Source organism: Cnephaeus nilssonii (assembly GCF_951640355.1).
Source record: "Cnephaeus nilssonii genome assembly, chromosome: 8".
Taxonomy (NCBI): domain Eukaryota; kingdom Metazoa; phylum Chordata; class Mammalia; order Chiroptera; family Vespertilionidae; genus Cnephaeus; species Cnephaeus nilssonii.
In genome coordinates, this window is record NC_137079.1 from 99643785 (window position 1) to 99660611 (window position 16827).

At 42.7% G+C, this 16827-nt stretch overlaps 1 protein-coding gene across 1 annotated transcript in view; it reads right to left on the bottom strand.

Annotated features, from left to right (window-relative positions):
• The window catches only part of SOHLH2 (spermatogenesis and oogenesis specific basic helix-loop-helix 2), a gene marked incomplete at both ends in the record, with an annotated part of 87109 nt that extends 71578 nt beyond the window's left edge, over positions 1–15531 (bottom strand). The window contains one exon of the mRNA XM_079779353.1: positions 15484–15531. Within this exon, the coding sequence (XP_079635479.1) occupies positions 15484–15531 (48 nt within the window). The remainder of the gene's footprint in view (positions 1–15483) is intronic.
• Between the last annotated feature and the right edge of the window lie 1296 nt (positions 15532–16827).

A 16827-nucleotide genomic window follows, 5' to 3' on the forward strand; every position in this document is an offset into this window, starting at 1 on the left:
GGAAAGGGGTGTGGGGGTGCTGGAAGAGACTGGACAAAAATTGTACACCTATGGATGAGGACAGTGGCGGCGGGGGGGGGGGGGGATAAGGGCAGAGGGTTGGGTGGGAACCGGGTGGAGGGGAGCTATGGGGGAAGAAAGAGGAACAATTGTAATAATCTGAACAATAAAGATTTATTAAATTTAAAATAAAATAATAAAATAAAATATCAGCAGAGGACTTGAATATGCATTTCTCCAAAGAGGTCATACAGATGGCCAATAGAAATATGAAAAGATGCTCAAAATCACTAACCATCAGGGAAATGCAAATGAAAACCACAGTATCACCTCACATTCTGTCAGGATAGCTATCATTAATAAAGCAACAAACAGATCTTCTTATCATCCTGAAATGACTCTTTGAAGCCCAAAAAGCACCTTATCTCATCCCTAGCTCGGAATATACCCATTTTCCTTTTCTATCTCTGAACCTCTCCTGTATGTGGGATCTCTGACTCTCTCATGTATGTTGGGTTCCCATATGTATATATTAAATTTGTTTATTTTATCTTGCTAAAAAATATATCAACAAACAATAATTGTTGGTGAGGATGTGGAGAAAAGGTAATCCTTGTCTACCTTTGGTGGAAGTGTATATTGGTGCAGCACTATAGAAAACAGTTCGGAGGTTCCTCAAAAAATTACAAATAGAACTACTAATGAGCCAGCAATTCCACTTCTGGATATTTATCTGAAGTGATCCAAAACACTAATACAAAAAGACATATTCACCTGTATGTTCATTGCAACATTATTTACAAAAGCCAAGATATGGAAGCAACTTATATGTTCATTGACAGATGAATAGATAAATAAGTAGAGGTACATACATAAAACTAAATAATACTTGGCCATAAAAATAAAGAATGAAATCTTGCCATTTGCAACAACATAAATGACCTAGGAGGTATTATGCTCAATGAAATAAGTCAGACAGAGGCAGACAAATTCCATATGAGCTAAATTATATGTGGAACCTAAAAAACAAAATGAAATTTAAAATAAATAAAAAAACAGAAACAAACTCATGGATACAGAGAACAAAATGATAAGTCTCAGATGGGAGGTAGTTTGTGGGACTGTTGAAAAAGGTATAGGGATTAAGATGTACAAATTGCCAATTATAAAAATAGTCACAGGGATGTAAAATACAGCATAGGGAATAGAGTAAAAAAAATCCTACATAATAAAATGGTAATATGTAAATTACCATCACTCCGCTACGCCCACGATTGGGCCAGCAGGAGGCGCAGGGGGCGGGACTCAGGGTGGCTGGGGTAGCTGATTGGGCCAGCAGGACGCTGAGCCGGAGGCTTTCGGAAGGCCTGGGGCACCGGCGGACAGCTGGCCAGGTCCCCCGCGATCAAAGGCTAAAGCGGGGGACCTGGCCGGCTGTCTGCTCCGGCGCAAGGCCTTTCGAAAGCCTCCGCAGCGCTGGAGGCTTTCGGAAGGCCTGGGGCACCGGCGGACAGCCAGCCCGCTGGTGCACCAGGTGCATGATTAAATCATGCACTGGGCCTCTAGTCTATAATAACTATATGTTGTTAGATGGGTACTAGACTTATTAAAGTAATCACTTCATAAAGCATATAAATGCCTAATCACTATGTTGTACATGTAAAACTAATATAATATTATATATCAACTGTAATTGAAAAATAAAAAAATAAATATTAAAGAGACCTTTAAGCCAAAACAAAAGAACACTAATTAGTAAGTGGAAAACATGAAAGTATAAATCTCACAGGTAAATGTAAAAATATAGTTACTCAGAATACTCTGTTTAAAGATGGTGAGTAAATCAATTATAAATCTAGTATGAAGGTTAAAAGACAAAAGTATTAAATATAACTACAATAATTTGTCAATAGATATACAAGGTAAAAAGATGTAAACTGTGATGTGAAAAACATAAAATGGTATAAAGGGAGTGAAAATGTAGAGCTTAGTATGAGTTCACAGTTCAGTTGTTATCAGCAAAAAATAAATTTCTATATATACTAGAGGCCTGGTGCACGAAATTCGTGCACTGGGAAGGGGGGCCCTCAGCTCAGCCTGCACCCTCTCACAGTCTGGGAGCCCTCGGGATGTCCTACTGATGGCTTAGGCCCACTCCCCATAAACTGCAGTCTGGCTTCCCTCTGTGGGCTAATCTGGGGCTGCTGGGGGGGTGGCAGCAGCAGCTTGGACACAACACCCTGCCTCCACTCTGGGGCTGCTGGGGGCCGGGCCCCCCCGCGGGTTTGTGTCTGTCCCTGCTCTGGCCCCCAGAAGCCCAGCGCTGCAGCCACAGGGCTACTGGGGGCGAGGCCGTCCCCCTGCACGTAGTTCTCTCAGGCTCCAGGCCGCACCTGGCCCCTCTTCCTGAGCTGGTCGTGACCCTTACAGCGTCCCAGCCTAATTTGCATATCACTTCTTTATATATTCTATATAACAAAGAGGAGATATGCAAATTGACCGTCACTCTGCCACAAAATGGCGGTGCCCACAGCAGTGGCGGGGGTTTCCATAACACAAGATGGCTGCACCCACAGCAGAGGTGGGATTTCTGTAACACAAAATGGCTGCACCCACAACGGAGTGAGCAATCAGCAGGGACCTGAAGCTGTGCACCCCCCAACCTCCATGGGGCTTTACAGGGGACCTCAGGCCATGCCTCCCACCCTGGTGCCAGGCCAGGAAACCTCAAGCTGTGTCCCCCACCCGGAAGGGCTTGACAGGATACCTCAGGCCACTTCCCCTTCATGGGGGACCTCAAGGTGCGTCCCTCCGCCCCAGTGCTGGGCCAGGGGACCTCAGGCTGCTCCCCTTGCCCTGGGCCAGGAGACCTCAAGGTGCACCCACCGCCCAGTGGGATTTGACAGGGGATCTCAGGCCACGTCCCCCACCTGGTGGGGCTTGACGGGGGACCTCAAGACACGCCCCCCGACCCGTCCCAGGCTGTGGGACCTCAGGCCATGACACCCGCCCTGGCGCTGGGCCAGGGGACCTGAGGCTGTGCCCCCCACCCGGCTGGGCTTGAGAAGGGTGGGACCAGCCGGGTATGAATCTAGCCCAATGCGGGGGGAGTCCAGCCAGGTCTGGGTCTCGTGCAATTTTGAGGCACACGTGGGTGGGCAGGGACTTGACTCTGGGTCCCATGGTGTGCAGCAGACTCTGACAGGAGAAAGATTTTCATACATTTTACTGATTTTCTTTCATCTCTGACACTTCTATTATAGAGAAAGGGAAAAATAGCAATATTAAAATATTTCCTCTAATTAATCCCCTTTTAATGTGCACGAATTTCATGCACCGGGCCACTAGTATATAGATAAAAGCCTAAGCGACTGAATGACCGAACGACCAATCAACCGGGGAAGACTAGGGAAGACACTCAACGCACAGGATGGGGCTCCCTCCTGTCTGGATCGGCCTGTGGGGATCATGCCAAAACCGGCTATCCAACATCCCCCGAGGGGTCCCGGATTGTGAGAAGGTGCAGGCCAGGCAGAGGGTCCCCACCAGTGCATGAATCCTGTACCAGGTCTCTAGTAAAAACATAAAGTGTTTTATGTAAGCCTCATGATAATCACAAAGCAAAACCCTATATTAGATACACAAAAGATAAATAGAAAGGAATCTAAGCATACCACTACAGAAAATCATCAAATCACAAAGAGAGCAAGATAAGAAAAAAAAATTACAAAACAGCCAGAAAACAATAAAATGGCAATAAGCACATACCAATCAATAGGCAACACCTGTGTACTGTTGGTAGGAATGCAAATTAATGCAGCTATTGTGGAAAACAATATGGAGGTTCCTCCAAAAATTACAAAAAGAACTACCATATGACCCAGCAATTCCACTTTTGGAAATTTATTTGAAGAAATCCAAACCACTAATTAAAGAAGACATATGCACCCCTATATTCACTGCAGCATTATTTACAATAGCCAATATATGGAAGCAGCCTAAGTATCCATTGATAGATGAATGGATAAAGAAGTGGTACATAATATAATGGAATATTACTTAGCCATAAAAAATGAGGTCTTGCCATTTGGGACAACATAGATAAACCTACAGGGTATTATGCTAAGTGAAGTAAGTCACAGAAGGGCAAATACCATATGATTTACTTATCTGTGGAATCTTAAAAACAAAATAAACAGACAAAACAAGAACTCATAGATACAGAGAACAAACTGATGGTCGCCAGATGAGAGGGGTGCTGGGAGATGGGTGAAAAGGAGGAAGGGAATAAGAACTACAAATCGGTTGCTACAGAATAGTCATGGGGATGTTTTAAAGTATAGCATAGGAAATATAATAAAAATATTATAATTACTATGTATGGTGTCAGATGGGTACTGGATTTATCAGGGTAATCACTATAAGTTATATAATATATACATGAAACATAATATTGTATGTCAACTCTTATTGAAAATTAAAAAAATAAGATACGCTTTGATAGTGTATTCTAATACTTTTGTGGTACTACTTTAGCAGTTAGCTTTTTATCCTATTTGGAATTTATTTGGTGATTAACATGAGGTAAGAGTTATCCAGTTTCATCCTTTTCAAATGCAGAGCTAATTACCCCAATCACATTATACATATTGTTTTTCAGGGCTTCGTTCTGATCCATTGATGTGTTTCCCTATTCCTGGTTAATACCACACTGCTTAATTTCTAGGTCTTTATAGTATGCCTTATATTTGATAGAACATATGGTTCTTGCTGTCTTCATTTTGGCTCTTACATATTTTCCTACAATTTCTCTTCCAACAGAATTTTAGCATAAGCTTTTCAGGAACCCTGTCAAAATTTTTGTTATAGTTACATTTACTTTAAAGATTAATTAGAAAATATCTTTACTGTTTATCAAATCTCTCTATCTAAGAAGTATGATTCACAGAATTCTGGCCTTTTTTAAATATATTTTATTGAGTTTTTACAGAGAGGAAGGGAGAGGGATAGAGAGTTAGAAACATTGATGAGGGAGAAACATCGATCAGCTGCCTCCTGCACACACCCCCCACTGGGGATGTGCCTGCAACCAAGGTACATGCCCTTGTCTGGAATCGAACCTGGGACCCTTCAGTCCACAGGCCGACGCTCTATCCACTGAGCCAAACCGGTTAGGGCAACTCTGACCTTTTTTAATGTCCTTCAGTTTTATAGTTTCTTTCATATGGATTTTGCATGAGTCCTCATATATTTATTCCTAGCTATTTCAAGGTTTCAGAGTTTTGTGGAGGGTATAGATTTTCTCTCTCACTACATTTTCTGATTGATTATAGCTGAAAGAGAAACACTATTGATTTCTGTATAAGGAATTTGCTTCAAGTACTTTACTGTGCTCTCTATTTAGTTACAATACCTTTTAGCTGATATTTTTGAATTTCCCAGGTGGATAATCAAACTGTCTTCAAAAGGACATTTTTGCCCCTGTTACATAATGTATGCCTTATATTTATTGATCTTAAAGCATTGGCTGGAACATTCTAAACCATGAGGAATAGCAGAAGTGACAATGGGCATTCTTGCCTCTTTCTTAACTTTAGTGTAAATATTTCAAATGCTTGTACCAATAAATATGATACAAAAGGTTTCTGGTCAGTAACCTTTATCAAGTTAAAGAAGTTTCTTTGTACTTGAAGGTTAAGAATTTTTAATCAGAAATGGGTGTTAAAATTTACAGAATGCTTTTTTAGTAAACAACATTTTTTTCTCCTTTAATCTGTTAGTGAATTACATTAATAGATTCCCTAATATCAAGCCATCATTGCATTGCTGGAATAATGTATAATGTATAATGAATTAAATTAATTCCTTTTATTTTAGTTTTTTGTATCTATGTTCATAAGTGAAACCAGATACAATTTTTATTTCATTGTCTTATCTGGTTTGGGTACAAGGGTTATGCCAGCCTTAAAGAATAAAATAGAAAGTTTCAATATTATTCTATAGTGTTAAATATCTTGTAATACATAGAAATGATCTGCTTCTTGAAGTTTAGGTAAAACATTTCTGTGAAATCTGAGCCTGATGTCATTTAGAGAGGGGTTTTAATTACCTTTTATAGTTTTTTGAATTCAAAAATTTAGGTTTTATACCTCCTCTTACTTTGGTTCATATATATTTTTAAAAATCCATTTCACATATTTTTTCAAATGTATTAATTTTTAAATTTATAATATTTATTACTTGCTTTTAATTCATCTTGCTTTCACTCTAACTAGAGAGTAATATATAGTTACATTTTTTTTCTGTCTTCTTTTCCACTGACCCACACTGGCTGGGCTGTTGATCTTTTATATGTGTCCTAACAGACAATCAACTGTTGTTAACCTTCCATGGATACTTGAAAACATTGTGTGTTTTCTGTTGGGCATATATTCTCTCCATATACTTTAGATTGAATTTTTTAATTGATTTCTTTCTTATTTTAGTTCTACCTGATCTTTCAGTTTATGAGATAAATTAGAGAAGTCTACTTCCCTCTTTAATTATGGTTTGTCAATTTATCAATTTCTCTAACTATAGATTCTAATTATGGGTACACTAGTGACGCGGTGCACGGATTCGTGTACATTGAAAGGAAATTAATTAGAAGGTGGCCGGCAGGGCAGGACTGGGCGAGATGGGCCAGACATGCCCTAGAGCAAACCTCCCGCCCTCCCTCCCCAGCGTCTGCAGAGTGAGCAGGGTCCCTCTGGCCTGTGGGGATCAGGCTGAAACTGGCTCTCTCACATCGCCCAAGGGGTCCCAGAGTGTGAGAGGGCACCCTGCAAAGTTGCTGTCATACAGGGTGTGGAATGCAAATGCAAGTGTGCAATAAACCAGACTCAGGGCCGACAGTGCCCAGCAACAACACAACCCATGGCCGAAGGTGGAATCGCCTGGCACTGCAAGGAATCGGCTCCCTCCTCTCTGGTTTTGGGGTGCATCACCCGAGAACTGCCACTGCCAAGTCACTGCAGCTCACAGCTCCTGTGTTGAGCGTCTGCCTTCTGGTGGTCAGTGCACGTCATAGCAACCAGTTGGACAGGTGAAGGGACACTTAGCATATTAGCCTTTTATATATAGATAGATAGAGGTTCTTAATTATACATATTCATATAAACTATAATATTTAATATATATGATATATAATTCTCTCTCTCTTGGCTCTCTGGTTCATTTGGCTTTGCTCCTGCCTATGTTGCTCCCCCCCTCCCCCCCCCCCAAGCCATGTCACCCTGTGGACCCCACATGCAATGGACTAATGGACTATAGCAAGGAACAAAAAGCTAGCCTGATGCTGGAATGGAGTTGTTCTCTAACATGGAGCAAAACTCTGGACACTGGCTTTTACCTTAGCCCTGCTGAAAACAAAATGGGACATTTTTCTTGGCAGGACAAAGGAAAATGGGACCTTGGAAACTCAGGGTATAATTCCACATAAATAAAGCTTTCTACAATAACTCCTATAAGGACCTCCAGAAATTCTTATGCCAGGGACACCCCAGGAACTCCATCCACTGATAATACCAGCATCCAAAGTTTCTGATGAAAAAAATAAGCTGTTTTATTTTTTTTATGGTGCTTTTCTCTTATGCTATGGGTTTCAATAATTTTCTAGGATGTGCTGGGCATGGGTTTTATTAATCTTACTTGGCACTCAGTGGATCTTTAGCTCTAGAATTTCTTTCTATTTCTTTATTCCCTCTTCTCTGTGTCTTTGTCTATCCTAAGAAATCTTCCGTTATATGTTAGACATTCTAAATTGATCCTTCATGTCTCAACTTTTGAGAGACTTCCTTAACTTTATTTTTCATATGACCAGCTCAGTCTTCAGTCCTTCTAAAAATGTTTACAACTTCAGTTCATTTAATGTGAATGGCTCATTTCTAAGATTTTTTGGTAATTTTTGTCTAGTGTCTGTGTGTTATATTGGAATTCAGCGAGTCAAACAGAAGACACCACAGTCAGAGGGCTGAATTTGGAGTCTTTATTGCAAATGCCAGTGGCCAGAGGACTAATGTCTCTTCAAAACCTCGTGGCCCCAAATGAATTTAGGGATTAGTTTATAAAGGCAAAACAACAACAACAACAACCATGTGCTAGGATGGGGCAGTGTGCTTATCAGATATCTTGCAGAAAGCTAGTAGCCTTGAGCACAGCTCAGAGAACCAGAAGACACTTGGCATGGGAGGAACCAAGGACGGACCAGACCCCCACCCGGCAGAGCAGTTTGCAGGACCAGATAATTAAGAGGGGGCAGTGACTACACTATAGGCTAACAAGAATGTGCATTAGGTTACTAGCACAGATTGATTTCTAGCCCTCCCCCAAAAATGTCTTATTTTCCCCATTATTCAAGCAAGTGTGCTTACAGAAGCTAGAAATAGCAGAGTTACTTCTATCAGGGAGGCTATCTGGTTTAGTTACTTCCTGGAATTAACAGAACAAAGGACCATCTGTGTTTAGTGGCTTACAAAATGGCGGTTATGAGAACAAGATGGAGTGCCTATGGTTCAGATGGAGGGCGAGGGACAGGATGGAGTCGGTCCTTTTAAGGTAAGGTGACCAGACATCCTGCTTTTGGCGGGACAGTCCCGATTTTTAACAATTTGTCCCACGTCCCGCGGCGTTTTAAAGAAGTCCCGATTTTTGGAAAGAATGCACGACAAGCTAGGGAATGGCGGGAGAACGGGAAGGGAATATACGGTTTTCGGCGGCCAGGTGGCTATTTAGCCAGGATATGAGTTTATATTATTTTTGTTAATTTTATAATGTTAAACTTTAATAATAACAAATAATTGTTGAGAACTGATTATCGAGAACTGCTTATCAAAGTTCGCATTGTTGATCAGTTGTTAGAATTCGACCACCATTGTTTGGACTTAATGAACAATGGCATTTTTGGGGATTGGCAACGGCGAAAACATTTTGTAACTGTCTCTCAGACAATACACATCGTACTGCGTGCTAGTAAGCTAGTTAAACAAGTGATGTCATTACAAGTCAGCTATTCAGATAATTTAGGTAAGTAATTTATTTATTTATTTCATAAATACATAAATTTTCTTGAATTTAGCAGACAGTACTCGTATTATTTATATTTTATAGTGGCGGCAAAAAGTCTAGCGCCGGCCTTGAAAGTGACACGACTTACGTTACGGCAAATTCATGACCTTTTAAACAACGACAGCAATCTACTAAAAAAAATTCACTCAAATGAGAAATATGCCAAAGAATAAAATAATACTATACATAATTTTTATTTATTATATTTGTAAATTGTACTTATGTTGAAATTTTAAAAAAATATATTACAATACTATTTTTGCGTTCTATGAAAATTTTTGTTGCTCCATATAGACCAAATTTTTAATCAAGAAACCCCCCCACCCCCACCCCCAATCAATGGTGTCCCGCTTTACCAATGTTAAAATCTGGTCACCTTATTTTAAGGCCCATTGTTCATGTGCATTACATCTAGTTCTGTTAATGTCTGGCGATCCTTGGTTATCCAAACATAAAAATGAGCATGGTTTAAGTCGACGGTTTTAAGCAGTTTCCCTTGCAGTTGAGGTGGTCTGTTTCCCCAATTACTGATTCCTTTAAAGGGACAACTAACAACAACCTTGGTGTGAGCAGATGGAACAATGGAAGCAAAGATTGGAGAGCAGAGGCTGGGACTAACAATTTGTCAAAAAACAGCAAGCTTTACTCTGAAATATTTCCTTCATGGGCAAAGTTGCCTTTCCTAATCCTTTTCAGTTATAGAGTTCTGCAAATTACTAACAAGAACCCATTGTTACTACATATAATTGTACTACTTATAGCTCATTTTCTTTGGAAAGAGCAGTTCCTGGGTTTTATCCTTGGTTTGAAAGAACTATGGCTCCAGTTGTAGTGGGAGTGAGCTGAGAGAGTCCAAGGGCTAAAGAAATTCAGGGGTTCAACTGGCCCAGGTATTCAGCATGAAGCTAACTTCATCACCAGCTGAGTGTCCTCTTGGCCATTTCATCATTGCTTCACCTAACATTCTACCTGAACTGTCACTAGAATTGCTTGACCTCCCATTTCTTCTCTTCTCTATGTATTTTAAACTGTTTTTGTACCTTTGTTTTAGTGGCAATTTGATCCTATCTTATTTTTAAATTTCAAGTTTTCCTGTGGAACTGTGTGTGTGTGTATGTGTATATATGTGTGTATATGTGTGTGTGTGTGTATGTGTGTGTGTTTTCACAGAAAAGCTGCTTTGTTCAAAGCAAGATCCCATTGAGGACCTGCATTTAGTTGTTATGTCTCCTTGGACTTCTCATTTGGAATACCGCCCCCCCCCCTTTTTTTCTCCATGTTATTTACATTTTAAAATATCTCCTGCCATAGAGTCTGGGTGGATGGAGACATTGACATGCATGCTCAATTCACCATCATGAGCCTATCTTGCTCACCTGCCTCACCCTGTTTTAAACAGGATAAAAAGTCAAACTCTATAGTATGGCCTTTCATAGTAGAATATCAACCCATGTCACCAGTCTCTCCCTTCTACTTCCCTCAAATATCATTCATAAAGACAACAGCATAACACTTTCAAATGAGCTTTGAAATTTTGAATTTCTATAATAGAGAATATTAGGACCCTCAATGAGTGAAACACCCTTCTAGAATGTTTCCTTTTCATTTTATAAACATTCCTCATTTCTAATAATACTGTAGGCGCAACATGAGACTCTGAGCCACCTTGATGCTTTTAGTGCAGACTTTGCAAATCACCATTATGGCACAGGATTTCCTCTGTACCAATATGTTCCCATGTGAACCAAACACTAAGCATTGAAAATGGTTATTAACAGGTGGTCATAAAAGGAGTGATTCTAATTTTGTTTTTGAATTAACCTACAAATGTCTAAAAATAACCTATCTGTTATAGATAGGGTGACCATTGCATTTACCATCCAAACTGAGACATTTTTGAGAATGAAAAGGGATGCTATTAATAATTATACTAAAACTAGAGGCCCGGTGTATGAAAATTCATGCACTCAGGGGAGAGGGGAGTCCCTCAGCCCACCTGCGCCCTCTCGCAGTCCAGGACCCCTTGGGAGATGTCTGACTGCCGGCTTAGGCCCACTTCCCATGGGACGGGCCTAGCCAGCAGTCAGACATCCCTCTCGCAGTCCAGGAGCCCTTGCTCCTTACTGCCCACCTGCTCGCTGCTCCTGAGCACTGCCTGCGAGGCAGGAGAGGCTCCTGCCACGGCCACTGCGCTCGCCCAGCTTCTGGTGAGCGGTGCCCCCCCTGTGGGAGCACACTGACCTGCATGGAGTGTCTGCCCCCTGGTGGTCAGTGCATGTCATAGCGACTGGTCGTTCTGCTGTTTGGTCGATTTGCATATTACCCTTTTATTAAATAGGATAACACATATAAATCAGGGTGTCCTAGGCTATGAATAACTTGTAAAACTCTCTATTAGAAAGGTTTATTTTCTTTTCCTTTAAAAGATCCTGCTACTTTGCATCTGCTTAAATAGGGTTGAAATCTATTTATTCTCTCCATAGATATTTCCTGAGCCCTACTGTAGGGCAGATGCTATGCTGGGAATATAAGGTGAACAAGTAGACAAAGTCCCTGTCACCAAGGAGCTTACATTCTGGTAGTCCTTTTTCTTCTGATAAGTATGGCTTTCAACCCTTGGAACTCATGAAAAATAGTGTATGAACCTCAGTCCTACCAAAGGTGTTACCACTGCTCCTTTTGTAAGAGCTTGATGCAGTGAAAAGAGAACAAAGGCTTTCAAGGCACATAAACCAGGGTCTATCACCCTCGTTCAGCCACTTACTAGTGAATTTGAGGAAGATACTTGTGTGATCCTAATCTGGGGGGTAATAATTCAAAAGACTGTTATAAGAAGAAATGTGTGTACAATATCCTATAGGTGGTAGTTATTATCATGTTTTCTCAAGTAATACCAAACCTGAACACAAAGAGTACAGAAAAATGGCAAATCAACTTGGGGAAGGGGAGAGGTAGAATTAGGAAAATGTGTCCACCTCAGGCAGTGAAAACAGCCCTAAATCAAACTTGAGCCACAGGGCTCAGGTAATTGGGCCTACTGAGGAGCAAAGGTAAGTTTTGAATAGCTGACATCAGCTGATAACTTGATCCTATCCCTAGCTAGCTAGTCCTGGTCCTTCTGACTGTATGCACCTCAGAGGCTCAGTTCTCTATTTCCCCAGAACCGCTCAGCTAGTCTTGTGAAGTGAAGGGCGGAGCGTGGGTCCTAGAGAGTGGGGAGAAAGCCAAGAAGTGGGAGAGGGACCCACAAACTTATGAGGAAGTGCAACACCACTAAGCAGTCCTCTGCACAGGAATCTAAGTTTGCGGAGTGCCTGGCACCAGAACACAGAGGGAGCATGAAAGAAAGCAGCTTTGGGAGAGAACCAATTGCTCTCCTGCAAAGGCTTCCTTCCCGGCCCTACAAAGTTAGTGCCGTAGCATACTTGTAATGTTTGTAATCCGACAAATTAGAACACTACCCCGAGGTAACGCAAATTAACTGAATAGCTTCTAATCAACTTAAATCATAATATTGATCAGTTAAAAAGATCTTGTTGCCCTGGTTTGTTTTGCTCAGTGGGTTGGGCGTCAGCCTGCATACTGAACGGTCTCAGGTTCTATTCCCATCAAGGGCACATGCCCAGGTTGTGGGTGTGATCCCCAGTAGGGGGCGTGCAGGAGGCGGACAATCAGTGATTCTCTGTCATCATTTATGTTTCTCTCTCTCTCCCTCTCTCTCCCTCTCCCTTCCTCTCTGAAATCAATAAAGATATATTAAAAAAAAAAAAAGATCTTGTGGATGGTGTAATATGAACACACATGATGAGAAGAATCCACTGATAAGAATAATAAAAGAAAACTGAATAAAACTTTCTAGGATATGCTGCTCTGGAAAACTACCTTTTAGTACATTAAGATTTTCACCTGTACGCACCACAACTTGAACCAATGCTAGACTTCCTTTGGCAGATTTTTTTTTTATTTAAATTGAATTTCCAAGCAAAAGAGAAACAGATTCATAGATAGAGAGAAGGCAAGATAGCTCGGTGGGGGTGGGAAGTGTTGAGGTGGGTGGAGGGATTAAGCATAAAAGAAAAAAAAGAGCACACAGGGACATGGACCACAGCGGAGTGATTGAGGGGGTGAGGGGTGGAGGTGGAAAAGGGCATAGAGGGAATAAATCATGATGAAAAACATAAAATAAATAAATTTAATTTTTTAAATTGCTTATTGCACCTTGGGTGACAAAGGGATGGCCTTGCAAACTCAAGAGACCTAAAGTAACCATAAGGGTGGTCTGAAATTAAAACCTTTTCATTAAAAAGCATTTTATAGTGGATAGTCATGTCCTAGGCCAGTATCTTCCCCGACAAAGATCAACTTCAATCTCTACTGAACATCTACCTGTGGAATGTCAGGGTAATTTGTAACTTCCCCTCTTCCGGGCCCCGCAGGGCACAAACCACAAATTCCTTTATTGTTAGTTATCTTGTTAATTGTTGACTGTTAACTATCCTGTTACCCATCCAAGTAAAAAGAACTATGTGTCTATCATTTTACTTTTTATCCAACCCCAGAGGTTTCCCCACGTTGCTTACTTCTGCCTTCCTAATCTATCACCAATGGATTTCATGTGACCCACTTACTTCTCCTTTGGTTTTAATGTATAAAACAACGTGAAAAACCGCCATTCTCCAGAGCACTATCTCCATAGCTTGAGATCCTGCTTCCCAGCAATTGTCAATCAACAGTTTGGCTCAAATAAATTCACAAAATTCTTTATAGGTTTCAATGGTTTTTTTGTTGTTGTTTTGTTTTTACATTAACAAAAGCAACATTTGGAAAATATTGGAACGTTTGAAAAAGCCTAATGAGAAAATAAAAAGTATCTGTAATTCCACCTCTCAGAAATAAACACTACCAACACAACACCTTGGTATAGATCTTTTAAGTGTGGGCAATTTTTATAATGCGGCATCCTTGTCACCAATGCTCCTGATCCACTCCGTCTGATTTCTGGGATTACGGTAGCATTCCGGCCACTCCAGTCTCTAGATTTTTTAAATACTGGATTTCCATTTGCAATCTGCCCCTGGCTAAACCCTTAATTAGTAGTAATTGGTGCTCAAGTGCTTCAAGCCAATGGCTTCTACATTTTAGTGAGTTGTTATTTCTGTCACTATCACCTGGAGCAGCACTGACGCTCACAGGAGCGGGAGGGGCTCATACTCTCACCTGGCAATCATTGGCCTCCATTTTCCCCAGGAGTCAAGGGCTTAAACATTTAGCTCTATGTGAAGAGACTAAATTGCTCTTCAAATGCAAACACAGGGTTCATTTGGGGCTTCGGACTGTCTTAAGGGTAGAAAACCACAATTATTTATTTACTACTAATCAGACATTTTATTCAGAATTCCATTTTGTGCACCACAAAATACTATTTTTCCTTTGTTTAAGTAGGTGCCTCCATTTTGAAATAATTAAGAAAACCAATTAAACTGATCCACTTCCAAAAGGTCAGAGTTCCGGTTCAGAAAGCTTGTTCCTAAGGAGTGAGGACATTGAAGTATGTAGAACATTCTAAGAGGTAACAAAACTTCACACCGCCCCAGAGGTTTCCCTCTCCTATGGGAGATAAGAAAGCCACACTGTCTGCCCTGCTTTCTGGGATGGGTGAGGTTTTGTTCACACCCTTCCCGTTGGGCTAACCATCACCTTTCATTTTTATCTAAAACAGCTACACACGTGGTTGTGTGCTGCTGCTGCTGGACGGTAAGGAAGGCGCTTTCAGAGGCCGTGGAGGGTGGACGAAGCCGAGGAGAGCAGCGGCTCCGGTTCCCGCACACCTGCCCGTGCTGGGCGCTGAGGAAGCTGCCAGGTCACCGGGAGGCGCCAGGCCAGGAAGCCAACTACGGAAGAGCATCCAAGTTGTGCCAAGACAGCAGCGCTGGAAATGAGCTGTCCTCCATTGCATACACTTTCCTATATTCAGGCTAGAAATGCCATTCGCATTGTTCTAGGCCACCAGCCCCAACTGCCTACATAAGGACCAGTGGTCTCCTGTCTGAAACATGCGTTAAGTTTGGCCGGTGCCAGGGCTGGAAAGAGGTCTCTCTGTAAAACACACGCTTCTCCCTCCCGCTCCTTGCGTGGGCGGACACAGCCTGTCCGAACCTCGCGGGGGCTCCAGGACCTGGGCCCGGACAGCCTCGGGAGCCCTGCCTACCGCTGCCCCAGGCTGGCTCCCGCCCCAAAGGAGCCCTCCTGCCCCCGCCTCCCGAGGAGGCAACGAGAGGCGCCTGTGCGGGCTGAGCCGCCCGGGGCCACCGCCGCCCGGGCCACGGGCGGTTACAGCGCAGCTGCCTCCCCTTCCTCCCTCGGCCTCTGGCCTCTTACCTGGCTAGAGACTTGGCCCGGCTCCTGGCGGATAATTGAGGCCTCCATGGCCCGTTGCCCACGTGCCTGGCGCTGGGGCAGCCTCCCCTCCGGAGATGAGCTCCCCGGGCCCAGCCGCTGATGGGTCTGGGCCGCCCGCCCGCAGCCCTTAAAGCGGCCCTGCGCCCAGGCCAGGCCCCGGGGAGCGGCAGGGGCTCCGCGGTCCAGGAGGGGGGACTGCGGGAGCGGGTAGGAGGATGTGGGTCGGGGCAGGCGGCAGGGCTGCTGCCCAAGGTGCCCAGGAGGGCCTTCGGGGACCGGACCCTGGGACTGGCCCGCTCCCTGGGAGATGGACTGCACCGGCCTTGGAACCGCCCCGCCCGCCTCAGGCCTGTCTACTGACTATCATATGAGTATCTTACCGGAAATCTTTCAAGTTTTAGTATTAGGTATTAGCAAACAGGTTTATTTTCTTCTCCCTAGACAGACGTATGTATAGGGTAGGGAAGGCGAGTGCTGCGTTCTTTCCAACCCTTAGAAAAGTTGAAAATTGTAGTAGCATCTCATTTTGTCCTATGATTCAACAAATACTGTCCCTAGTGAGAAAGTGAGCCAGTAAGAAGTCTCCTGGAAGTGCTGCTATGTAACCACTTTATTCAGCCTTCTCTAGACATTTTATTGAAGTCTGCTGAGTGCCAGAATCTCTTGTAGGTCTTTCCTGCTGCTCCTGATTGTCCCATTGCTAGAATGGAGGAGGTGTGGGGGGCGGGGGGAGGGGGAGGAAGGAGGGAGAGGATGATATCTGATAGTGTTTGTCAGTTTGGATTGCCTAAACGGTTTTTTGTTGTTTAAATTTCTTTATTGATTAAGGTATCACATATTTGTCCTCATCCCCCCATTCCCATCCCACACCCCTCCCCACGCATGCCCCCACCCCCCTGTTGTCCTTAACCACTGGTTAGGCTCATATGGATGCACACAAGTCCTTTGGTTGATCTCTCCCCTTAACCCCCACCCTCCCCAACCCTCCCTCAAGGATTGCCTAAACTCTTGATCTCACTTGAACCATCAATACCCCCTATCTCAGGGCAAAACTCCTCTATGTCCTGAGCAGGTCCTGGTGTGTTCTGGGGGCTTGATTTACATCTTGAGGGCATGCAAAATTATTATTGTAGTTCTGCATTATTTTAATGGGAAAGGGTGCAGATAAATTTCTGATGAGATCATTCTGCATTAATTTTGAAAGTAAATGTACACGTTTTAATTGGTATGAATTTTGGCTATTTATTGGTTTTTCGATAATCAGGAACTGAGAATATCAGTGAGGCAGTTTGCTCATCAATATAGAACAAATGTGAAGTCGTG